General features: G+C 32.2%; 2 protein-coding genes across 2 annotated transcripts in view; one reads left to right on the forward strand and one right to left on the reverse strand.

The window, feature by feature from the left end:
- Nucleotides 1-503: 503 nt before the first annotated feature.
- LOC129001050 (uncharacterized) lies at nucleotides 504-15,275 on the reverse strand. Its single transcript, XM_054428201.1, has 8 exons — nucleotides 15,171-15,275; nucleotides 13,933-13,981; nucleotides 12,413-12,762; nucleotides 11,319-11,417; nucleotides 9,551-9,572; nucleotides 4,598-5,002; nucleotides 2,027-2,068; nucleotides 504-649 (listed from the first exon to the last, which is right to left on the reverse strand). The coding sequence occupies exons 1-8, from the start codon at nucleotides 15,207-15,209 to the stop codon at nucleotides 552-554; spliced, it is 1,104 nt and encodes a 367-aa protein (XP_054284176.1). The 5' UTR covers nucleotides 15,210-15,275; the 3' UTR covers nucleotides 504-551.
- A 5,195-nt stretch (nucleotides 15,276-20,470) lies between these two features.
- Nucleotides 20,471-22,888, forward strand: part of LOC129000703 (muscle, skeletal receptor tyrosine protein kinase-like) — an 80,877-nt gene continuing 78,459 nt past the window's right edge. Inside the window, exon 1 of the mRNA XM_054427664.1 lies at nucleotides 20,471-20,512. The gene's annotated coding sequence lies outside the window, so the exon portion shown is untranslated. The remainder of the gene's footprint in view (nucleotides 20,513-22,888) is intronic.

Consider the following 22,888-nt stretch of genomic DNA (forward strand, 5'->3'; position numbering starts at 1 on the left):
CTATAGGGAAATTCGCTAAAAAATATGATCACTAACCTATTATATCTCCAAGTTATGTTATTTTTGAAGGAGGTAACAACAAATTTGGCAATTTCAATTAACATTTGTCCTGACTTCAGTTAATTTGGGATAAATGTCATTCAAATAGCTTGCTGCTTCATAGTTTCAAATAGATAAACTCAAACTCAATTTCTTTAAACTTTACTATTTAGTTTAAAGGTGTTTTTGGCCTCTGGAGTTCTGGAGACATTCGCTATAGGGAAATTCGCTAATACATAATCAAAAGAGGGTTTTGGGGTTAAGACATATTACCTTACCTAAGTTTACTATTTATGTTCAAGGGATGTGATCGAACGTTCATCATGCAACTACGATTACTTTAAAGCACATTCTTATCACAGAAGAGACGGATCTCTATTTTTTATCTGTGGTTTTATCCAGATAACGATAATTCCTCAGTTTTAATGATGGGTATTTTGAAATGATACACATTTAATTTCAGCAATGTGTGTAATAGAAAACAACATCATTTTTTTCTGTAGTTGTTTTTATCATGTTTCACCGTTTTGACCGTATCTATTGTTTACATACGTAGCATGCAGAGTGTCAGCTATCCTTCCAACCATATGCATTGCTTTTTTGGTATAGCCTGAAAAAAAACTGAAATGTTTTGATCCAGACAAAGATAATTGTATCACTTACATTTTGTAGTAAAATTATTTTTGATAACAATAATTTTTCCTTTGTTTGTTCTTTTATAAAATTTTCTAGTTCATTTGTCATATGATAAACGAACAAAAAAGGGACAAGATAAGAATAATTATTAGAAACAAGAGGGGGTTTTAAATGTTTTATTTCGTGTGTGTTTTGTGTGTTCCGTGTTATTTAAAACCTCTGACGAACTCCACCATAAGAAATTTGTAGATCTCATCTGACATTCTGACCTGATGATGTGCTCAATTCGCCACATGAAAAATCTGCAGTCTTTCAAACTACACGAGCTCGTTTAGACAGGAACCAGGTAAAACCTTACTTAATTAATTAATTAAAACTATGCAGAGGCTAATCCATGATAAAACTTGTAAAAATTGTGTTATCCTCCCTTTAGGTTCTACCTCGGAACACTTTTACACAGCTGAGGTTTGGCTTAGGTTCACGCCACTATCACATAGCTAAAAGGGATTGGTGAATGGCATTTGGAACCCCCCTATGGGACCAAAGCTCCGGGATCTACCACTAGACCAACTCGCTCCCGACGAGTAGGAAAACACCAGGAGGAACGAGTTCGGAAGTTTTTGAAGGGATGGTTTTTTTACTATCTACCTCCGACTTTTTGAGTCCAAGGCCATTGAAAGGCATTTTAGACTAAAAATACAAAATAAAAATTGGTTTAGGACAATATTACTTTTTACTATGCTTTTCGTTGCATATTTCAATATTACATATTTGTATCTTTTGAGCTGCAATGAAAATCACGCTTAGCATCATAGTTAAATAAGGTTTCTATTTAATGTTGAGTAATAAATAAAATTGTTACAAAAGTGTGTTGGGAATACGATTCTCAAAAGAGATATACCGTACCGTAAAAATGTAGTTAAAACATCACCTCAGATTTGAGACTGTAGATTATTTTCTGACTTAATTGGATGTGATAAAGTCATAAAATAGAGATAAAGGGAAATTTGAGTGTCTACTGAGCAAAAGACGCATAAAGAGAGAACCTCTAATTTATGATTAACAAATTGGGGCTTTTGAAAAAAAAATAATAGGCTACTAAATTTGCAAAAATGTTGATGAAAAATTACGAGCCTTTTTTGTCAAATACATACAAATTTAAATATTACAGCTAGGTTGTTAACATCAGAACAAAAACTCAAGGATGTGATGTCTAACATCATTATTCCATTTATGTCACCACACAGAGTTCATGTACTTTCTGCATTCATGCTAATACAACAGTTGTATAGTAGTTACTATTGTAATATAAAGGCTAAATACAGTACCAACTACTTAAATAATTACTTACGACCTGTAAATGTCTTCAATGACCCCTTTGTCTCGGTATATTCTACACAAAATTGAAATTATTAGTACATTGTTTGACAAACATTTGACTTGTTGGTATGTGGCCTATGTTTAGTATTCAAAACAATGGAAAGATTTTTTGTGTTTTAAAAAATTTGGTTTAAAGGAAGCATTCTGACCCCTAGTCTTGTTGCAATATAACGTCAATCTTTTGTAAGAGAGCATCGTTAAAATAACCTAAAAAATTAAAAAAATAAAAATAAATGGTTAAAATAAATGGTGTCTGCGTCTGAAATCGACCTAGCATTGAATCAAACAAGTGACCTTTAGATTTGAAAGTGTCCTAAATACACTACTTTAGTACATAAATAATTAGATGTATGTATTTATTTATTTATTCTTCCAAACGGTGCATACAAATTTAAAACATAAATTGTAACAAGTTGCTAACAGAACTTGTTGTGTAGATTGAAATCATACGTCTGCTAATTAGTGACACCTTTGCATTGGGTTTCCATTTAATAAACTTGTGTTTTTAGTAGCGTTTTGGTGAAATGTGTTTAAAATTATGTCACAAGCTTTAAACAAAACTGTGTACACGTATCTCGAATTCGAGCAATTGTGAAGTATTACAGGCGTTAGGGCCTATTTTAAAACAAATGACAGTCATAATTTCTAATGACTTAAAAAGATTCGACTCAAAGATTATGGAAAGACTCACGATGTACATAACAGTTCTATAAGTTAATCAATATTCTAGTAAATATCTTATGATTTTTCAAAAGCTGATCGTGAATTTTAGTGCTTTCTTGAAATGTTTCCAACTCATAGCCGCATTAGGTTGTACATAATAACGATTATAAAAACAAAACATTATTTATATTTCTTCTACTTGGTGGTGTTCTATGACTTTCCTATGTTTCCATAGTTTGCAAATACATTAGACTCTTTAATTATTGCCAAAGGAATACAGCTAACAGCATAGTGTACATTCAGTTTTCTTTTTAATATATCAAATCGTCCAGGCTTTCTAGATGTTTTTCCATTGCAATATTTACGCCAACCCAAATTGAAATATAAATAATTCATTTCAACCAAGTCAGTAAATGTTTGTCGTTTCCTTAAATTGCTCCTAAAATATTAACTGCAATTAAATTATTCAGCTGATTATAATGTAAACAAAATTCTTCATAAAGGTAACATGGGAACTTTAAAAGCCACTGGGATCTGCCCAAGGGACTTTTTCAAAAAATGCAAGGTCAGTTTGCAAATCTACACAAAGATTACCAAATTTGCCAAATTTAAAGACGAGCATTTTGTTATATAATATGTGGGGTTAAGTATTAAAACAAAAAAACCTTATTGTTCACAAAGTTTCATGTGTAGCGTATTAATTATATAGATTAAAAAATGTTCATTAAACAAAGTGTGCATAATATGGCTCTACTTTTCTCACAATCAGTAAATAACAAATCTCAATAGACTTGATCTCAACCTCTCAAGGAGAATCTGAAGAGCATTTTGGGGGACAACTAAAGCGAGAAAACACATTCAGAAACATTGCTTGTTTTCAGATATCTCAACATCTATCAGTCTGACAGACCTTTAATTGATTATAAACTAGTGTAAATACGATACCTTTTTACACGACCAGATATGGAATTATGTGACTCTAAATCGATATTAAAAATCGATATAGTTTATACATTAACTGTTTGTATTTAGCAATAAATAAGTGCAGTAGCTTTATACACAAATAAGGCATTTCACTGTGAATTATTTGATGTTCTCAAACGTGTTGGTCTTGCAACCCATCACCACTTTGAAATTTATTCGTGATCCACATATTAAATAATAATAATATGCTATAACTATTTATTACAATAAATGTATTAATATTGAGAAACATGGACCCTCATGTGCATTGAGAAACACAGAACTAAATGAAAATTGTGATGATGATGCTATTAAAGTATAACATCTAGTCCAAAACACTATTGTTTGAGAAACCTTAAATTATTTAGACCCGAAATTTATGCATACTACTTACAAGAGACTTTATGTGGATCGACAGCTGATAACTACTGTGTGTGTACTTTCCACACATTCCCTATGTCTCTACTTGATTCATAAGTAGGTTAAACGCTCACACAAATTCGTTTTTACAACCCTATTAAGTCAAATCAAGTCTTCCAGTTGATTTTACTATACAAACAAGTAAAAAAAAGCCAGGGATGTAAAAGTACGTTTCATATGTTTGTTGTGTGTGTACGTGTCACAAATTTGTTAAGTAAATCGTGCATTTATCAAAACTCCATCCTAATTATATTTCGTAATCGCGGTACTAACGTCATATCCAACGATCGCTGTCACATTGATACATAATTGGGAATTATGACCAGCGTTATAATAATTCGAAATAAATGTTGGGCTAAAAACATCTCAAATACTGGTATAGTAGTAGGCCTAACGTGTTATCCTTTTAAAACTCTATACGTCTGCCCAGATATGATTTAGGTCAGGACACAAAACCTAACCTCTTACCAAAGCTAAATAAAACTATACCACTCACCTACTTGTCCTTCGCAATCGTTTGGTTCCGCCGGTTCTTTTTTGACCTTAGCAACAACCCACATTCTGTTGTTGACATGGTTGATGGTGTCATACTGATACTTCCTCCGATAACAAGACTCATCCACCATCTTGTACTGAATTATGACTGTTTTCCACCGCGGATCGTCTTGGAAGGAGTCCACAAACCAGATGGATGACAACAGATCCAATTCAGCACACGAGGCGACCTGTATGCGATCTATGATTGCCTCTCCGGCTATCACGTCAACCAAATACTTTTCAGCCTCGGGGTCTCCAAATTTCCCACACAAAGCATAGCAGTATTCGCACCAATATTTGATTGCAATCGAGTATTTATTGAGGCTAAGACTTCTCAGTTTCCCATTGCTGTGCATACCTAGAACTATCCACAAAAAAGTTTGTATTGTTCTAAATTGAATTAGTACAATTAATTATTGAGTTGTTGGTACTGAGTAGACAACCAATCTAAATGGACCAACCATTTTTTTTATTAATTTTTTTTTATTTTTTTTTATGGCAGCTGATGCCATTTTTTTTATGCATAGTTAGTTTTGTAACTAATGAGTGAAGTGTGGAAAGTTTCTCGAGTGCAGCAAAGGCAGTTTGCACTTGCGTTACACATTATATTTTTCCTACAGTTACTATAAAGCATATAAATAATTAGTCTTTCAAACACTGTACAACACGTTTTTAGGTTAAGTTAAATCCAAACATTGAACGAAATAGTAAACGTTGCTCCTGCTGATCGTATTCATAATATCGTTAAGTGTTGCCAACTTGCCAACTTATTTTCAAGCGTACGCGTATTACATGACATACACATGTAAGTATTACATGGTACTTACACATAAATACAGCCAGCTTTTTTTATTTTTTTTCATGATGATTTGAGTTGTTTGGTTGGAATACTAGTGTGTGAAAAAACTGTGCGACAAAAGTAAAAAGTGTGCGGCAAAATTAAGTAGATGCAGCAATAAGCAACTTTCTGTGCTATAATCAGTGCAAGGAAGGCCACTTTGTCAGGTGACTGTAGGAAAAAGAACTATCATTGTTAAATGAGTCAAAGTGAGCTACATTCTCTCTTTTCTGCTCCTTAGTTTTTTAAATCTTTTAACGGGGATTAATTATGTAATGAAAATATAGTTTTAGAATAAGTTGTTATTTCAGTTTAGTTTGGTAAAAAGTTTGCGTAATTAACAGAAATCAATAACTTACATCAACGCACCGACCCTGCTGTTTGATTCAACTACCATAACTCAACTGGCTGCAATTTAAATTAAAAATGAAATGTATAGTCCCAAATACAGGGTGACACAAAGGAACCTGACGTTTTTTAAACAGCTGTTCCATTGTTGTCTCACGTGGTAGGAAGATTTAAATTATGCCATTACCTTCAGTGAGGCTTGCCATTTTTGTTGAAAAAGTGGACCGTAGACCATCGCGTTTTCGTATACGATACTTTGGTCCTAAATGGTGAATCCGTCGTCAAATTCAGCGGGAATTTTGTCGACTTTTTAATATCGAACGCCATGGAACGGTTCCAAGCCGAAATACGCTATTAAGATGGGTTTCAGGGTTCCGAACAACTGGGAATATAACAAGAAAGAAACCACCAGACCTTGTCAGAACTTCGAGAACACCCGAAAACATCGCCAGAGTGAGAGCAGTATTGAATGAATGTTTCCTAACAAGGGTATTTCTCGCTTTGGTGACATACCGTGGCCGCTAAGATTACCTGGCTTGTCCACTAGTGATTATATCCTTTGAGGGTTTCTTAAAGAGCATGTTCATGTTCACTAACCACGCACTCTAGAGGATTTGAAGTTGGCAATCACAGAAGAGATCGATGGCATTGAACAAGACCTCCTGACCCGAGTTTCAGATGATTTTCTGACCAGAATGAACATTTGTAGATAAGTACATGGCCGCCATATGCGTGACGTCATTTTCAAAAAATGACTGTTTTGTAACAAATGGCAAATGTTTACCTCACTATGTACAGTATTAAAACCATTTTATTCCTTTTAACTACTGTGTACTACTTATTTAAAAAACGTCCGGTTCCTTTGTGTCACCCTGTATAATAGTCGAAGGTACATTCAGTTACTCTGATCTAAATCAAAAGACGTGGAATATTTCTTACCAAATACTTTTGTTATTAGGTATATTTATTGTTTTCTTTTTGTTGTTAAATTTCTAAATTTTGTATTTCATGGGCAAAGGTTGCCGTTAAAATTTTATTGATGTTTAAATAAATTAAATAAATTCTCATGCTTTAAATAAATTTGTTCATTATGCCATTTGGACTATTGTTGATTTGTTAAAGATTATACTTTATTGTGCGTCCACTTTGTTATTCTGTACTTTGTTACATTGTATTTTGTTGACTTGTTACCAATATATCATGTTACTTGTTAATTTATTTAACTTTGTGTCCAAACATATTGCCAATGTATTATAATTCCTATTGATTTTTGTTTTGTCTGATACAAAATTATTTAACATTGTTCAATGATAATCTTTAGTCTTTAATTTCTCTGTCTGCCATCTCATAAAGTTTTATACATATTTTTTGAAATGTTGTAAAATCATTTATATTATGTATGTTATTTTAAAAAGGTGTTGTCCGTTGGAAATATAAAAAGATCACTACAATACAAAACATGGAAACTTTGGAATCAATTAGCACAAAGCCTTGATGTTGGATTTTTTTGTAATCCACCGAGTGCTCATATTGCTTTTCAGAGATTTATCGAATATTTAAATGTAGTGGGCTTTACAATGGATATGAGGCTACATTAAAAAAATGGTCCTGTTCTTAAGTAAACACCAAGTTTAACAACAAATTAGTGTAGAATTATACATATTTTATCTACTTTATACCCTTAGAGCATTATAAATATCACCGCGTCCTTTTACAAAATATTCTATCTAGTTTGTGTAAATTATTTGTGTAGGCCTAAACAGTGTAAAGTAAAAAGCCTTTTAAAATGCAAACAAAAGGAATGTAAACAAAAGGAATGTAAACATTGTAGCTTATTTGTACTCCCATAAAACAATCAAATACAATTCATATAATAAAATTGTGACATTAAAAGCCTGTGGGGCAGATTACTGGCGATTTAACAATCCCTGTATAAACATTTCGTCTTAGGCTAAATATCTTAACAAAACTGAAAATACATAAACTAAATAGTAAACTAAATTGAAAAAATCCAGAAAGAAATAAACATAAAAGTAAATAATTAGTAATGACAAAAAACACTAGCTGTGGTAAGTAACTAAGTAAGTCCAATGGAATACAATTTTGTAATTATTTTATCTAATTGTAATAAATAAATACCAATGAGACATTCTGAGAGATTTATGAATTGAAACTTATGATTCAATTAAGCCTTCCATTGATTGTTAAACGTCATGTTGCACACACAGAGGAATATTATGGGTTAAAAATTAAATTAATATAAAAATATGGTGATTTATTTCCAAATACCCCACTGTTATAATCAACCCATACTGAAAGCTCAAACTCAACCTATTGTAAGGTACAGCATCTTTGATGTCAAATTGACAATTACGGTAGCAAAAGCACACTCTTAGTTTTGCTCATTCAAAAATGTTCTTTGAATGAAAATCGGCTACAGCTAGTTCACATAGATGGAATATTTACTTCAGTATTAAAAAGTCAATACTTTTACTTAAATATTCTAAGTAACACAAGATGAATCCTAATGTGTGTAACAAAAATTAACAGGAAAAAGTTGTATGCTGGAATAGTGTGAGTTTTCGTTCAACTAAATCCTTTATGAATTAATATTGACTACAGTTTGTGCATAATACAGGGTGTCCCACGTAAGGTGTCTCAAATTGATTACGGAAAAACGGCTTAACGTACAAGGATTAAATCTGTTTAACACTAATGGCCCCATTTCATTTAGTGTTAAACCCAAATAACATGCATTTGATATAGGAAAATTAAGTTTTTTTTTGTTGTTTACACTAAAAGTAAAATAGATACGAAGTAAGTGTAAGTTACAAAGTTGGAATTAAAAAACCTATAACATGATGTGCCGCTTGACATATGTTGCTATTTGAAAATTTTAAACAATGGCCATTTGCAAATTTTTAAATAAAATATTTATACTGTTATTATTTAAAAAAACATAGCATATCACAGTAAAGCAAATTTCATAACGAGTAAGAAAATTCAACCGGAAAAGGGCTAAGTGCATTGGTATAGGAAAAACAGAGTATTAAAAACATATTGGTTTTTCCCAAAAATACTGCCGCCATTTTGAAACGGAAAAAGATAATTAATTTCTGTTTTCGCCAAAACGTTTGTCTATTAAATACCTTTAAACCCGTGTATAACAGGACATATGCTTACATTTGAAAATTCTGAGAGTCGATCTAGTGACCCTCAGTTATTGGCACACCCTGTATTGGGAAAAAGTAAAAAATATTTTTACGTTATTTCTTGGGGTCGATTTAGCGGGAAATAATTTTATTTCAACCTTGTACTTTAAGCCGTTTTTCCGTAATCAATTTGAGACACCTTACGTGGGACACCCTGTATAATAGGTATGCTTCATTATTTAAAAGTCAATAACACAACTTAAACGAAGCCTTAACTCAACTTTGAACTAAATAAACCATGTTGTGTTATTAAAACACTAAAGTGAAGGTTCGAATAGTGGTAGAATATTATCCTAACCCAATCATGTAGAAATACGAAACTCTGCTGAATCGAATGAAGTAATTGGTAACTTTAGTAACTTAGTAATTAACTCTACCTTAAACTCTGGTTCAATTCGGTTATCGGAAAGTATGGATATCCATGAACAAAAAAAATTTACTCTTGAAAATATTGAGTCATTTGTGTGTTTAACATTTACATGTGATAACCACTACAGTGTGTATGTTTACTTACCCACAGGAGCGGATTTTGATATCTGAAAAAATATATAACATTAAAATATGAAGAGGTAGTGGTAGTAATATACACGAATGTACAATCGATCTGTTTGTAGACATTAGCCAAATTATATTTACCCTTACATTAATAAAAACCTTGTCGCAGCTTACAGTATAACTGTCAACCGGGCAAGCCAAAATTAATAATAGACCCTAGTAAAAAGTTTGTTTCAATCATATACTACCTTTTTAAATTCGTTAATTCAACATTTTTTTCATTTTCTACTTAATATTTTTAATGTCATTCGATTCAGTTACTACAGCAAATATCGAATAATACACAGGGCTATTCGAAAATATGGTCTCAGTTTCGGTACTTTGTATCTACACAAGTATTTATTAGAAACAAATAAGTTTAACACCGTTAGAAAGGGAAAATTTCAAAGTTTTATGTACAATGATTACAAATGCTCAATGTGTCTCCCCTGTGCTGCATGTCAAACATTGCGATAACCGAATTTGTCTCACACACCAGACAGCATCTCTTGTGTAAAAATTTCTTAAAATTGCCAAAACCATGTTTTTTCTGGTTTTTTTCTAGGCGGTGGTTGAATACCAAATTCGATGGGAAAAGCTCACGGCAATGTAGTAGGAGACTGACTATTCAAACTCTGTCGCACAGAAAAATTTATGTTGCAAAACGGCTGACCATTGCTAAGATAACTTTGGAGCCGTTTACGGAAATATGACCAAGAAAACTTTGAAGTTTCCTCTTTTTTATGGTGTATTTTTATGTTCACCCGATTTATACTTTTTGAGATACAAAGTCATGAAGTTGGGTGTATATTTTTGAACAGTGCTTATATTATATTTGTGAAGTAAACAAATTTAATAAATTCGGCAGGGATAAAACATGTAAGCTAGCTTTAGTAGGTAGGAGAGAGGTTTGGTTTGGTCCATCCTAGGTTCCATTGGCGATATAGTAAACTAGATCTTTGTAATCAATTATTTTCCCTACAATTTTCTATTTCATTATAGATCTGGTACAATACTTCCAAAACTAAAAACTAACAATAATTTAACTGGGTTTTATTTCTAAGGATTTTATTAGTATTTGTCAGTCCTCGTGCCCTTGTTAAATCATCCACTTTTGTTTTGAGTCCAAGAATTTAAACAGGACGTTCATAGTTATAATGTTACCTTCTCTGAGGTACTCTATGAGTTGGATAAAATATGACATTTAACGGCTGATGACGATTCAAATGACGTCAGACCACATATTGGTTGGTTGAAGGGGGGGGGGGGTCAGAAAATATAATTGACGTTGGTGGTTTCAAACTGTGTTATTTGTGGCTTCGTGAATGTATTCCCATATTGACAGCAAAACAACTTAAGCGACTACCTCAGCTTAATATGAACAATGCCTATAGATTTGTGTGAAATGATCTTTGTAGTTTTTTTACGGCCTACAATACAATTTTTTCAATTAGGGTCAACTATCAAAAGCTCGTTGACCAAATACAGCTGGATTCAGTTTCGGTTTGGTACTTGAATTCAATGTTCCTCTAGAAAACAATATTGCCAGAGAAAAGCTAGAAACATTTGATTGAAACTAGACCCAGCCATACTTGAGCATTGAGCCTTTATATATTGTTCCGGCTAATGAAAGGCGAAAAAGTAACATACCAATCTTATGTATCTTCACAGCAAAACTGCAATATTGAACATTCTTGTTAATCATTACTCATATCGAACTCATGATTTGTAACACAATGTATACCTACCGGACACGGCGAAAACCAAAACTTTGGCTCAGATATTTTCGTTGGTCCAGATCTTTCAACGTCAAATGTAGGCGCCACATTGTTGTTAGTAGAGTAAACCTGTGGAAAAGTTAAAAATGTTGAATATCGCATTTATAGTATATTTAATCACTAGGACGTTAAGTGACTCTTTTCAACCCGAGCTTAGGCGAAGCTATGGCCAGAAAATAAACGGGAATTTTAAACACGTTTTGCCCGTGTGATGAACTATTTTTTTTCGTCACATTTCGACATAAAGAAAATAAGTTAGAAAAGTTTGTATGTAAACATAACCTCTTAAAACAACTACCAACTTATAGGCGGCTGTTTAGTAAGTGATTCAATCATTTCGTCCATTACTATGTCAATAACTACATACTATTTACAAGTATGCAACAATATTCCACAGTCAATGATACCAATCGATATATGATTTTGATACCTACGATTGCTTATAAACAAAGTTTGCAATTGAGTTTACAAGAGATGACTTTTACTCCCTAGAGACTAAAAAGCCTTATTAGCTCCTAGGGAGTAAAAGTCAACTATTGTAAACTTCGTTTTTAAGTAATCGCAGGTACCGAAATTGTGTTTCGATGGATTTAATAGGTTGTAGCTAATTGTTAAATTCTTGTCAATAGTTCAATATATCGATAGAATAATATACACTAAAACGAGAGACGAATGCTCTTTTAGCAAATATGAAAACATGTTGGAAGGCACACATGGAATGGATTTTTGTTTTCTAGCTTAGTTTGCTTAAATATCACTATGACGAAAAATATTGTTCATCACAAGGGTGAAAAGTGTCTTTTCAAGCCGCGCTTATCTTTCGACCAAGACGAAGCCTATATTATGTTGGAGATATAATTGGCCATACACTAAAATCAGTTTTAACAGTACTATATTTTAGAAGCATTAAATATTGCTTGATACTCTCTCTTAACGAGTGTGTTGCTTAACCTCATTAACGGAGCTCATATTCCCAGACAATGTCTTTTACTAAAATCTATTGGAGATGTAATCTATGCAATGGATACGGAAAAACACTGTATTTTAGGAGAAATCAACATTACCTTATAATCCCTTTGCTGACAATGATGGTCTTTATCTCTGTAATAGATTTGAAATATCCGAACATCAGCCACTGGATCTAGAATCTTAACATCTATCGCACCAGTTATATCCTCCACGTTGCATGTCCCAATTTGGAAGCTCTCCAGTTCGACATCACCAGCTTTTGTTTTCACAGTCAACCAAAAATCAGTAATAGCGTTATCTTCTTCATCGTACGCGTTCATCATATATTTATCACAAAACACACGTATTTTCCCTTCGTTTAGTGATATTTCCGCTAAAGGAGGGTCGTCGTTTTCTCGGTTGTTAAACACGTAATGGTATTGATCTTCCGGGGGAAGTTCCATAACTGAAACAGAAATGCAGAGAAGTTCTATGGATTCTACTTTTATGTTGGAACACGTAATACATAATAAACAAAATACCCCCGCCGCAGCAAACCTGCAGAATATATGAATTTGAACGGAGGGTGTTTCTGGCCTCTGTGGACCTCAAAACGAAAAAGTAAATTGGTCCCGGGTCCGGGTCTTACCATGAGACCTAATAGACTGATCCTGTGAAACAAACTGTTGCTGTTATAGCTTTAAATAATTTCGTTTCCATTTTCGATGGGTCATAATATTTAAAATTGTACTTGGAAATCAGTCATTCTTTGGCTGAAAACAGTTTGAAGGCATGTTTATCTGTTAGGTAATCTATTTGGCCAATCAATTGCCTTCACAGAGATCGGTTGTATGGAGGATGACGAAACGGTAATGACGCAATGCCTTTGTAGTGACGTAGCCTACGTATCTGTGTTTTCAGTCACTAAAGATTTCTAGACAAAACAACTACAATCTCACAAGGATAAAATTCTAAGGACAATTTTTACAGATAATATAATCAAAACATTTAATTACTATCAAAATTGCATAGCTATATATCTTGCAAAAAGATTTACAATTAATTTATACTCGATTATTTTTTTTCACAAACCAACTGCATTTTAAGCGTATGAGTATGTGTTGCCAAAGCAGATGAGAGCTATTATTTAAAAGTTGTCCAACTGTTCATTAAAAGTAGAAATATGTACATGGCTAAAGTTTACTAATACATATGCTATGTAAGTGATAGAATTCCCTTATGCTTAACCTGAACCTGCTATTAATTTCATGAAAACATAATTCTTCAACACAATATTAATAAACAACAATTCTAATCGTATGTTGTGAAGTAGTTATTTATGTATCACAAATCTACTTATAACATTCTGAAGTTGAAAGTTAAAATCACCTTAAGCAGATCAAATATACATTGTTAAAACCAAATACATTTATAGAATATTGAATATTGCATAACAATATTAGTGGGGTCAGTATCTTTTGAGTAGGCGTGGACGCAATTGCAAAGCATGTGCCCTTAGTTGGTCTTAATATAATGTTATATTGAAACGGGTGTGGTGGGAAGGTGTTATTATAGTGGTTTATAAATAAACCTTACTATTGGATGGTTGTTATTAAAAGATTGTATTTCGTCTTACCAATTCCTTTTCTTGCGGCAGAATACGAGAGGGACAGTAGGAGTATTACCTAAAAATCACGTAAATGTGTTAGAATTTACATGGACCACTATAGTGTTATTTGATTGTTGAAAATTTTGTTAAGTTAAAGTTAAAATAAACGGTATCAGACTTCTGATACATACTTTCTCCCATAAGCTCGTCGACAACCTTTATCATGGGTAAGCGGTGAGAGTAAATATGATATTTTATAGTTAAAAATCACAAAAGCTGTAATAAACCGTAATTGTTACAGCAATGGGGTGTTGTACTATTTTTTTATAATTATAAGAACCATAACATATTAATTTTAATAAAAACCAGCTTTTCTCCAAAAATCTGATTTTTTGTTATTTTATGGTTTTTAATGGGAAAATAACATAAGTTACAATAACTTTTGAACAGTAAATTTTTACGGAAATTGGATTTGTACCATTTTGTTCAGAATTTAAAGGGCTATAACATACTAAATTTGTAATAAAATCCTTTTGGCCATTTTCGAGAAAATCTGATTTTCTGTTATTTTTTTAGGTTTTATGAGAAAATCCCCATTAAAAATTAAAATTTCTAAAAATGAAAAAAAAACTTTTAAAATTTTAAGGACTATAACATATTAAATAAAATTAAAACCAGTTTTTTCTAAAATCCTATTTTTTGTTGTTTTATGGGAAATAACATAATTTACAATAACTTTTGAACAGTAATTTTTACAGAAATGGCAGTCGTACCTTTTTTTCAGAATTTAAAGGGCTACAACATACTAAATCTTTATCAAAAATCTTTCAGGCCATTTTGGAGAAAATACGATATTTTATTATTTTGTTGGTTTTTATGGAAAAATCAAAATTAAAAATTAAAATTTCAAAAATAGAAAAAATACCTGGAGATGCATGGATTAGAACTTACACACCAAATTTCATCGAAATCGGACCACAAGTGTAGTCCCTAGCTCTGTACACATCCTGACACACAGACATACACACAGATATCACTTCGAAAACATTTTTTGGGTCCAGGGGGACCCAAAATGGATATATCCACTCTAAACTCAAACTCGAAAATTTTTGAAGAAAACAATACTTTCCCATATACGGTGTATGTGAAGAAAGGAAAAATGACTCGTTGGTAACATTCTAGACATCATGTAACGTACAAATTCACGTGTATGACATACACGAAATGTAACAATATTTTACTTTTAAATTATATGTACAACTTACCGCGGAACATGATGAAATGTAAAGCGTATTTGTAGCCATACGAGTATATAATCACAACTTTACACTGTGGAGGAAGATACACTGAATGCACGGTTGTTACATAATACCACAATACGCAGCTGTTGCAAGTAATTGTAGCGAAGACCCATTGTACCATTGTTACATCTACATGCAGCATCTGTATTTATGTTAAAAAGATTCTGTGGATACATTTTATATTAACATACTAGCTGCTGTAACCGTGCTTCGCAACGGTTAGGACACTGAAGAGGAAATGTGATGTATAGTTTTAAACATGTGTTCATTAATTGAATGTTTATGTTTACCAATTTTGTAAATAGAATGGATTGAATAAAATAATGTACCTATCTTTTGATTTGAATCTAATTACTATACAATAAATGGCGACGAGGATGACGGAAATAGGAAATATAAAGAAGTTGAGATCAGTTGCAAAAAGACAAATTTCCAAAGCATTTAAACTAATTGTAGAAAATAAATCAACTGATAAAATGACAAGTGCTGAGATAGAGGTGAGGTTAGACAGTTTAAGATCGTATTGGAAACAATTTGAAGATGCACAAACCAAAATTGAACTAGCCACTGAAGACGAAGAACAAGATGATCTAGCCTCGTACAGAAGTGAGACAGAAGAAATGTACATTGTTTTAGAAGCAGTTTTGAGAAATGAAAAGACACGACACAATAATACAGAGCCTACAGCAGCACATACGCTTAACAAGGAACCAAACACAACATCAAACATTAGTTTTGTTCCATACGATGAAGAAGAATCTTTTAGGAATTTCATTAAAAGATTTGAAAATTTTCTTGTACTTAAAGATGTAAATGAAGAGAAAACAAAGCTTTGTAGTTTACTACATGCACTTTCACCTAAACTACATGAACGTCTTCTAGACATAGTTGCCCCTGATGACCCTTACAAGATGAACTATGAAAATGTTGTTACTGTTTTAAAAGACCATTTGGAACCATTACCAAGTGTATTAACATTACAACATCGCTTTGTGTGTAGAGTACAACAACCGAATGAGTCAATCATTGAATTCGCTATGGAATTGAAGAAACTGTCCAAAGATTGTCAGTTTAACTGTGATTGTGGAAAGTCAGTAACTGATATGTTATTACGCATGCAACTGGTAAGAGGACTTCACGACCATGATATTAAAGGACAACTTTTACAGAAGAAAATTGTAACTACTTTTAAGGAAGCACTTGAACTTGCAACATCACTGGAAGCTTCGAGAACTGAAAGCAGCATGATGACTGCTCAAACAGCACCACCAGCAGTTCCAGTGCTCAAGGTTGTAGAGAATCAGACAAGAAAATGGGACAGATACTCTGGGAATAAGAACGCTGTACAGGCAACAAACAAAGACCAATATTCTCCTTCCCGTTCAAAGTTTTCAGGGTTACAAGGACGGTGTTATCGGTGTGGAGATAGAGACCATAGAGCAAATACATGTAAGTTTAGAAATGAATTTTGCAATTTATGTAACAAAGTAGGGCATATTGCAAAGGTATGTATGGGAGGACCAAGAAAACAACGAATTGACCAACTAGACGACAGAGAGACTGAAAAACAGTTAGATCATACTACCTACGATTCTTATAAACTTCAAGTAAATAACAGTGATAAGTTCATTATGAAAATAGAAATTGAAGGGAAACCATTATCTATGGAACTTGATACAGGAGCAGCGCTATCTTCAATCTCATTTGAGGACTATAAGAGATTAGATATCAATAAGAGAATGTTCAAATCACATGTACAGCTTCGCACATATACAGGTGAAATCATACAAACTAAGGGCGTAGTATATGTTAGGTTTCAGTACAAAGAAAAGATTTACTTCGGAAAACTATTTATTATCGACCAAGATGTTGAACCAATATTTGGTAGAGACTGGATAAGAGAAGTCAATTTAGAAATTGGTGATATTAGAATGTTGAATCAAAACTCATCTGAGTTGACACAAGTTCTTGACAGTTATTCAGATATATTCAGTAAGGAAATTGGTTGCATTCCAAATGAAAAGGGACACCTGAATCTAAAAGAAGGCTGTGGTCCAATATTTGTGAAGCCGAGGCAAGTGCCCTATGCTATTAAACAAAAGGTGGAAGAAGAACTCGATCGACTGGAAAAAGCTGGTATTATTATATTGTATAATAATTAGATTCAAATCAAAAGATAGGTACATTATTTTATTCAATCCATTCTATTTACAAAATTGGTAAACATAAACATTCAATTAATGAACACATGTTTAAAACTATACATCAACTCTCCCCCCTTAGTGTAAGGGAAGTATTTGGTCTGAGTGACGAGTCCAAGTGAGTCCAGTGTCTGTCTTGACTTTAAACATAACATACTAGCTGCTGTAACCGTGCTTCGCAACGGTTAGGACACTGAAGAGGAAATGTTGATGTTGAAATCTGTTGTATTAAATAATTATAGATCCGCCTTTGGTCTTACGAACAAAATTTAATTGGACCTCTTAGATTAAAGCTAGGCTAACTTATAAGTATACCTAGTAAAAATTTTATGAGGCAGTGATGCATGTATGAAAATACTCTGCCATACAAACAATAACTTTTATTTAGTTGAAATCTTACATAAAGTTAATAGGCAAAGAAAAAAAAAATCAGTTTATACAGGGTGTTTGGTCATCAGTGTTACAAAATCTTTTTGGTTTAATTTCAAAGTAAATGACGTGTGATGATATATATAAGAGGTTCCAAGTCTAAAAATTAGCTTCCCAAAGAATTATTTTAAGTTTTCCAAAAATAACCATGTTTTAAAACTCAATACATCAATTTCTCAATTACCTGTAAATATATTTGAGTAGATTATGTCATTTTCATGTTCTACGTTAAATTTTAATACGAATAATATAAAGTGATGAAGGAACAACAGAAAAACTCCATTGTAAATAGTTCCAAAGATTAAAATTAATCTCTAATAAAAAATTAGTCTAAATTTTTTTTCTACACCCTTTTTTTCTACATATTTTTCTACACCCTCTATAAAAGAAGGTAGCAAAATATGTTAAAAACTGCGCCATTTTATAGGCTTTCCAACCATATGCCACACTATTGAGTTTTAAATCTGCTTATGTACGCTTTAGCCGTTTGAATACTCCAAAACATGGTGTTTTATAACATTTTAAACATAGATAGTAATAGGCATGAATTCAGCAAAACGTGTATTTTTGTTTCAGTTTAAACAGTAAAGAAGTTCCCTGTTTTCTATTATTCAAAGCACTAAAACAAACAAAAGCAGATCTAAATCTCCATAGTTGGTATATAGTTGGAAAGCTTATAAGTTAACGCAATTTTTAACATATTTTGCTCCCTTCTTGTATACAGGGTGTATAAAAATGCAATAGACCAATGTTTATCAAATATTTATCATAGAACTTAATTTTAATCTTTGGATCTATTTACAATAGAGTTTTTACCATTGATCATCCATCATCTTATGTTATTATGTGTGAGTAAATAATGACTTCCGGACAATTTAAATGAGGTATTTAGATATGTTTCTTACTCAGGAGCAATCCTCTAATATTTCGGTAGAGAATTCCGGGACACTCTGTGACCGTAAACACCAATACAGGTTCTAGGTACCTATTAGGTTTTATTTACTATTAAGGACTTATTGGTCGGATATCTTATAAAATCACAAAAACGGGATTATTTAATAGGATTTTAATAGCGTGGAAGAGAATTTGAATTATTCAGGATTGTGTGACAGGAAGTGCTGATATAGTTTTTGGATCTAGATCACTTAGGATTTTAACATATATGTCTTTTTTTAAAATAGAAATAAGAAATAAATTAATCAATTAGCCACGACTAATTTTATACCTTTGTATAATTATAGTACATCAAACTAATCGCGTATTTTGAACTATTTGGTACGATTATTTTCACATTATCTTAGCCATAGCGGCTGTAATCTTTAGCTGTTGGTTATTGTTGATCTTTTATCATTCAAACATTTACATAAGTCGATCTTTTAAAAGTAAAAAAAATAAGTGTTACTGTCTAGAGCCTAGACGAATGACATCTGGAATAGAATATAATTCATAATGTTTGAGGTTATATGATTAAAACCATGAATACCCATACTGCAGCACACCTGTAGACTACGCAAATTTCATTTGCCCGATTGGATTCAGACTAAAATACATTACTGATCAATTCCATATTTAAATAAAACTAGTTTAATCAGTACTTATGTTTGCTTCTACAAATATTCCAATAAAGTGTGAGTTTCTTCATGAAGTGTTAACAGCTTAGTATGAAATAAACAACTTTTTTTTAGTTCGATCAAAATATATTAATAAACAAACAAGCAACAGCAGTTTACTTGTCCTCCATTAGAATACAATGGGAATTTGATCATTACGTATTATCAGAATTTTCTCCGTAATCATTAAGCATAAAAGAACCCATTAAAATAGCCTACGTAGTTTTTTTCTCTCCACCAAATGGTTTAGAATTAAATGTGACATTTTACGCTGTGAGAATAAAAAATGGGGATAGTAATTTGTATTCCATACAACACCCATGAAACCTCAATGCCATCGTTGGATCCCAACTGGTCCGCAAAATCGTTAAAATAAAAGTAGCTTTACACAAGTTATCGTGCTTGGACATCCACAAACACATAAATTTGAACAGATGATGTTTTTTGGTCTCTAGGGACATACGAACGGAAAAGGTAATCGGTTCAGGATCTAGTTCTTACAATAACACCTACGTAATAGCTCATTCTATGGGGAATCCGCTAAAATTATAGTCAAGAAGTGAAATACTTTCTATTTCTTAAAAGGATTAAAAACGACCAGTTAAATTATCTAAAAAAACAAATTAAATTGGTAAAAAAATAATAATAATGATAAATGATGATTGCGAGAAAAACAATTACAACTCAGTAAATTAGTATTTTACGACAGTTTTGGTGAAATCCATCGCATCACTTTTAATCCTATCAAAGAGGTTTTAGCTACAAAGGACCAATACAGTCTCTCCCTCAACCATGTCAATTCCATCTGACAATGATATGATCACTGTGTTCACAGGGGAGATCATTCACGCAGACCAATTGGTGATAGCTAGGGTTTGAACCCTTCCACAACTCGCGATAAAAACTTAGGGGTGTCTGACTGTGATATAAGTGTAACTGGAGAAGTGGAGTTGATAACAAGTGGGAGTGAGTGGGGGAGGGTGGTAACGATGGTGGGGACGCGGCTCAGTCTTCTATCTGTCGTGAAGGAGTGAGTGTCGTGTCACCGGTAGTGATAACAGATTGGGTAAGTCAAAAGGCAAAGGGATTAGGTTGTTGGTACAGATTTTAGTTTTAAGAAAAAAAATTAAAGTTGCTTATTTTTGTCAGGTCATAAATTTTGAAGCTTTTTATATGTTTTGAAGTAAAACTATATTGCACTTTTTTGTGGAAAATCTGTGTAAACGAGTCTTAATATGCATATGTATACGATTTCAGCAATTTAGTTTTTGTGATAAAATTATGCTTCTAAAAATACATGCAAAATAGATTTAGAGATGAAGCAAAAACCATTGTTGACAGTATGAAAGGTAAAATTAGGTATGTATTTGGATAGGCCTATTTGATTTTCATGTTTTAATCGAAATGATAAATGAAAGTAAGGTTTATTTTGTATCAGTTTAAACAATATTTGAAGTAATTCCTCAAATAAAATGATAATTGTATTAATTTGAAAATGTTTATCTAATTTTAAATAATAGTTTTACATAAACACAATACTGTGAAAAAGTCATATTCCATAAGAAACGAAATGTTAAGGACCCAATGTATACAGGTTGATCACATAAATCAATTGCGTAAATAAAAAAATACTAGGTGTCGTTTATTATTGTTTGTAAATTGTATGTACTCGAGCAAAAATCATCCGATTTTGATGAAATTTAGTACAAACCACGAATACTTGAATAGAACCTGTATGGATCATAAACATAAACAAATATCGTTGCAGGCCCAAAATTAATAATAATTTAACATTGCTTGAATTAAACTGTCAAAATGTTAATGCTATCCGTTTATGTTAATGATCCATACCAGTTTTTTTTTCAATTATTTGTGGCACAAACGTGTAAAACGTTTGTCTACGTTTACGTTTGTACGAACGGCTTCACAAACCAGCATTATCGGGCCATGGGAACGGAGTTGTACGGGGGTAAAAAAATGGTTTTCTCGTATTTATTTGACCCTCAAAACATGTTAAAGAGCATAAAAATAATAATTCAGAATTTTTTCGTTTTGTACGAAATCCATTTCTATACGGTACACTATGGTGAATTTAACACGAAAATAGAAAATAAATCTCTGAATTCTGCAGAGAAAATAATTAAACAAAAAATAATCTATGTAATAAAAATTATTTTTGAATTAATTGTTTTAAATTATTAGTTTTGAAAGCACTAAAAAGCAAATAAGTACTTTATTTGCTTCCTACTGATACATTTCAGAACTGTCTATGCTCAACCCTCAGTTGTTTTCAAAACATTTCAGTTATGTTTATTACATGGAGTACCCTGTATGCTTATGTGGGTTATAAAATAATATGTCACATCGAAGAAAGTCATGCATTGTACTTTATATCATGTTATTTGGTAACCACATAAAAACATTATTTTGCAAAGTAGAGTAAAAAAAGCAGCATTCAAACTTCTTTGTAACTCCTTACAAAGGCATTGTTCATGCATTACTTTACACATCCTTAGTTCAGGAGGATGTTTCAATTTTATCCATCCTCGTTTGTAGAGTGATAGCTTTGTTAAGTCAATACTTAGTTGTGGTTCCAAACCAGATTGTAGCTTTAAACTACTTTGCAGAGAAATGTTGGTTTGCATTTGATTGCTTCAAAGTTCAGAATTGCACACCATTCCTCCCTTCTTTCCCCATACATATTGCTGCCTAAAATTTAAAATTTAAATTTCGTTTGACAGTTTGCTACACGGTAAGTCCATAACTATACCTAAAGTTAAAATCAAATGTACATATCTCTCCATTAATCATTACTATATGCAATTAAGCGGTCATCCGATTAACATAACATTTTGGGAAAATATTTTATACGCACCTGGTAATGTTTTCCCTTATTTCGGTTTCGATATTCGGCTTAGGCGCTGAATATTAACAGTTGCTTGTTATAGTAATTCGAGTTATTTATCAGTTTGTCTACCGATACACGGAAAGAAATTTTAAAAGTCGCTAAACTTAGATACTATACTCTTATTTCAGGGGAATGACAGATGGTTTTACAGAATATATTGTTTACCAAGGTGCCAAGGTGCATTATCACAATAAACCAGTTTCATATTTATATGCACGTTTTCTAATCTGTTCACTTTTTGAACGAATCGTTTTTAATATGAACTTATAATGCTTGGCAGGAATTTTCATAAAAATGTTAAATTGGGATTCATGAATATTTGCTATATTTTAAAATTGTAAAACCTTCGGTAAAATGATTTTATTTGTACTTTTATAATATAATGATTATACAGGCTGATTCTAAATCATTGTTACACATTTTAAACTTTATAGATGAAAAACTATATAACCTATCATGATGGGATGAGAATCAATTGAAAGAGGAGATTCTAAAGTTTTTGTACACCACTAAACATAGTTGAAAAAATTAGTT

This window comes from Macrosteles quadrilineatus, unplaced genomic scaffold (assembly GCF_028750875.1).
Source record: "Macrosteles quadrilineatus isolate MER2022 unplaced genomic scaffold, UCM_ALF_1.0 Scaffold_8__2_contigs__length_117827958, whole genome shotgun sequence".
NCBI lineage: Eukaryota > Metazoa > Arthropoda > Insecta > Hemiptera > Cicadellidae > Macrosteles > Macrosteles quadrilineatus.

Excerpts from the sequence above, each read along its gene's own strand:
- LOC129001050 (XM_054428201.1), bottom strand. The coding sequence starts at position 15,209 with ATGGCTACAAATACGCTTTACATTTCATCATGTTCCGCG. Across the intron at positions 9,573-11,318 it reads TTTGGTTTTCGCCGTGTCCG|ATATCAAAATCCGCTCCTGT; the intron begins GTAGGTATACAT and ends ATATTTTTTCAG. Across the intron at positions 650-2,026 it reads ATTGAAGACATTTACAGGTC|GCTATACCAAAAAAGCAATG; the intron begins GTAAGTAATTAT and ends GTTTTTTTTCAG.